This window comes from Gavialis gangeticus, unplaced genomic scaffold, assembly GCF_001723915.1.
Source record: "Gavialis gangeticus isolate Ggan-Ray unplaced genomic scaffold, GavGan_comp1, whole genome shotgun sequence".
In the NCBI taxonomy this organism is placed as follows: Eukaryota; Metazoa; Chordata; order Crocodylia; family Gavialidae; genus Gavialis; species Gavialis gangeticus.
The window spans coordinates 82,696,582-82,700,245 of record NW_017729025.1 but is presented as its reverse complement, the minus strand read 5'-3'; the positions used below and the strand labels follow the sequence as shown (position 1 = coordinate 82,700,245).

General features: G+C 45.3%; 1 protein-coding gene across 1 annotated transcript in view; it reads left to right on the top strand.

Annotated features, from left to right (window-relative positions):
* Positions 1-2,491, top strand: part of EXD1 (exonuclease 3'-5' domain containing 1) — a 45,171-nt gene extending 42,680 nt beyond the window's left edge. Inside the window, 1 exon segment of the mRNA XM_019519037.1 lies at positions 46-2,491. Within this exon segment, the coding sequence (XP_019374582.1) occupies positions 46-810 (765 nt within the window). The 3' untranslated portion in view covers positions 811-2,491.
* The last annotated feature ends 1,173 nt before the right edge of the window (positions 2,492-3,664 follow it).

Below are 3,664 nucleotides of genomic sequence, written 5' to 3'. Positions count from 1 at the left end.
TGACATATTTTTCCATATATGTATCTCTTTTTTCTTTTAAATCAGTCTTCTTGTATGGACCTGCCAGCGGAACTGCGTCAGCTGGCAGATTTCCAGAAGTTAAGGAGAGAGAAAGCAGTAAAAGAATACAGGGTAAATGAAGAGGGTCTTCTTATTAGGCCAACACTGGAATTTAAAGGAAAAAAGGCTGTGGAGAAGAAAGCAAACCATGGAGAGGATAATAGCCACATTCTTCCTAGTGAAACATTTCAGAAGTCATCCTTTCACATGAAGGACCCACCCTGTCAAGAGACCTACAATGAGGAAGCACAAGAACAAAATTTCTGGGAGAATGATCAGTCTAGACTTAACTGTAAAATTCCATCCTTGGAAGTGGGAGCAGAAGCAAGAGACTTGGTGAACTCTGCATCGGGGGACTTCCAAGGGATGCAGAAGGGACAGTCTTCCAGGCAGGAACTTCAAACACCAGCTACTCAGTCTTTACAAAGGGACATGAATCTTTTGTTGATGGAAGACGATGAGGAGGGCCTTTCATGTAGAAAGCAAACTACTATCTCTGCCTCCATTTTTCCAAAAATGAGCAGTTCTCTACAAAATTCTCACATTTTAGAACTACCCCCACCTTCTGTGTTGCCCCCTTGTCCAGCACTGAAGACAGCTGTTGTGCAGCAGAACTCTTTGAAGATGAGCAACAGCTGCACCCCCCGTTTCCAAGTAAGACTGGGGAGGGAAGGGTTTTCGGCATTACGCTTTGCCTTCCCCTCAACTCTCGGTTACCGGATGCCAGCACCAAGCCCTTTGGACAAGTAGCAGATCAGTTTTTTTCAAAAGAAAAAGTCATTGTCTCTCACTGGCCTGTAACACAAGCATTTTCAGCAAACTTTTTGTATTGGGGAAAAAGGATTTTGCTTCTTAGTTCTTCACTTGTTGAAATGGCTTGTAGAAACTATCCCCTTTTCCAAATACAAATGTAATTGAGATGACAACGGGCTTGCTGGCAGAAATAAAAAATGTAACTTGGCAAACCCTCCTAGGCTTGGTCTCCCCTTGGGGTTTGGACAGATAAACCTTACCATGAGGTAAACTAGGGTGAGGCAGCAATTCCACAGTAACTACCCTTGTGCATGCTCTTATCCTCCATTACAGGAAAGCTAACTTGTAGTGGCTTAGCCCTCAGTAAGACAAGTAAACTACTGGGGGTAGGATTTCATTTACTGTGTGGTAAGAACCTGCATGCAGTTACCATGGAGCGTCTGGCATGCTGGTAGGTCCTGCCATTATTTCCTCATGGTAACCTGTTGCTGTGTCTGTCGTTAAAAGTTCAGCCAGCATGGCTATCTATCTCAGTTGGAAGGGTGGAAAAATATCACAGCCCTAGTTCGCATAGCTATGCTGGCAAAAGTTCCAGAGTAGGCAGTTATACTAGATAAAAGATTTTTTTTTATACCAGTGTAGCTGAGTTAGTGTAGGAAACTGGTTGTAAGATGCATTGGCAAAAGAACTTTTGCTGGTATAATCTCCATCTCCATTAGGAGGGTTTGCCAGTAGCACTATTCCAGCAAACCGTTTTTACTGTAAATGCAGCCTGTACTGAAAAAAGCACTTCTACTGGTATAGTATCTACCAGTTCCCTGAACAAAATACATTGTATTGCCAAGAGCAGCTTTACCCTCACCATAATAACTGTCATACTAGGGCAGCAGCAGCATGACACAAAAAATCACGCCTGACAAAACTACACTACTGTATTGGTAGAAGTTTCTAGTGAGGGTCTCACCTGCATATAGATACAGACACTTCCATTTCCATACACCGTTGAGGATTGTTTAATCTGGGCAAAGTTAAGACAATTGAAGCTTACATACGTTTAAATACTGTATGATGCACTTCGGATGTTTTGGAAGAGAAATGCACCTCACTGGGGTGTAATGTTGAGGGAGGGGAGAAAGGTAACATTGTGAAGTTTATGGGTTGTAATAGTGTTGGAATGGGGAGAATCTGTGGCCCATCTCAAGTGCACTGCAATCTAAGTACTAGGGCCACAAAATTTTAGACTTAAACTGGTGGCAGAAAAATGCCTTCACGTTTCGTATAAAACTTAGGATTTACACTTTGGATCACATTTAAATGTTTGTTTGCTCCATGTTGACTTGGACAAAAACTGTTGAGCCCTTGTCTTCCCAGAATTGCTAGGGAAAACGTTAATATTTACGTTCACAGAATTGCTAGTTAAATCTTTGTTTAAAAAAATAGTAGCAGTACCCAAACTGTGGTTTCTTTTTGGACCTCCTTTAAGTGAAATTTAGGGGGAGAGGAAGATGTTTCAGTTAATGACCATGCTGGGGAGGCAACTATTCCTGTGTAAGCTATCCCTGAGGCAGCTCTTCAAGCCTAAAATGACACAAGGTACTTGCATGTTCTCTTTGAAATAGTGTTATATGCTAAAGAAAATAAATGCACATTGCTCTATTATAAAAGTTTGAAACAAGCTTCTGATGCCTTTTAGTATTTTTTGTTTGGCTTTTGATTTTAAATTGTGGTAGGATCTGTGGTCTCTTTAGGAGGCTGGTTTTGGAAATTTGCCTCTGCTGTGGCTCATGCCACTCTAGAGCAGTGGTTCTCAATCTTTTTTGTACCAGGACACATTTGTAAACATTGGCCAGTCCTGACCCAGTGCCCCTCACTCTCGACCCAGTGTGAAAGGCAGGGAGTGGGGGTTGGGCTATGGGGGGGGGCCCAAAGCATCCCCTCGCAGGCGTAACTTCTACCAGCCTGCAAGCGATCAGCCACAGTTTCCCATGTTGTTCTCCTTTAAAGGAAAATCCACTTGTTTGCAATCCTTTCATATATTTTTGTGACCCGCAGGTTGAGAAATGCTTCTCTAAAGCATGTGTGACAAATGGCATGGGCAGCCTGTGTGTGTGTGGCACATGGCAGATCAGGGAGGGTACAAGCAGCACAGCGACAGAGGGCAGGAAGCAGAGCAGATAAAGCAGGTATTAGAGTAGGGAACAGAAAGAGTAGTAGATAGAACAAAAGGGGAATCACAGTAGTACTTGGAGGTGTGCAGGGCTAATTTGTGGCACGCTTGCTGAAAAGTTGGCCCTCACTGGTCTAGAGCAGGGGCCACAGATGGACCTGACACTGCTCATCCGGCCTGTGGGACAAAAATGTTGAGCATCACTGGTTTAAACCACCCTTTAGCTCCATGGGGCACATCCAGATGAACCCACATGTGCTTCTTGCAGCATCTCAAACTCCCTTGAGACTTTGCAAGAGGCATGTGGAGGAATGAAAAAATGTTTCCTGCACTGCGAATTTTTTATATCCAGGGGTCAAAAATCTCCACAGAGGGAAAAAAAGCAGGGCAGGGCATGGACCGTGCCCTGAGGCAACCGGAGGCTGGGTCCTCCACAGAAATGCTCTGGATGCCAGAGTGTCTCTATGGCTAGCCCTCACCCTGCTGCCAAAGGGGTTGTTTTCCTGCCCATGCAGGGCAGGCAGCATGCCAGCAGGAAGCTGGGCCCAGGCTCCAGTGCCAGTAAGGTAGGGGCTGGAGTAGGGGAGAGGGGACCATAGGGGGGACCCCTGCTGGCCCCACCTGCTCCTCCAGACCCCTGCTCCCTGCCCTGCCTGGCTCCATCCCCTGCCTGCCCTCCAAGCC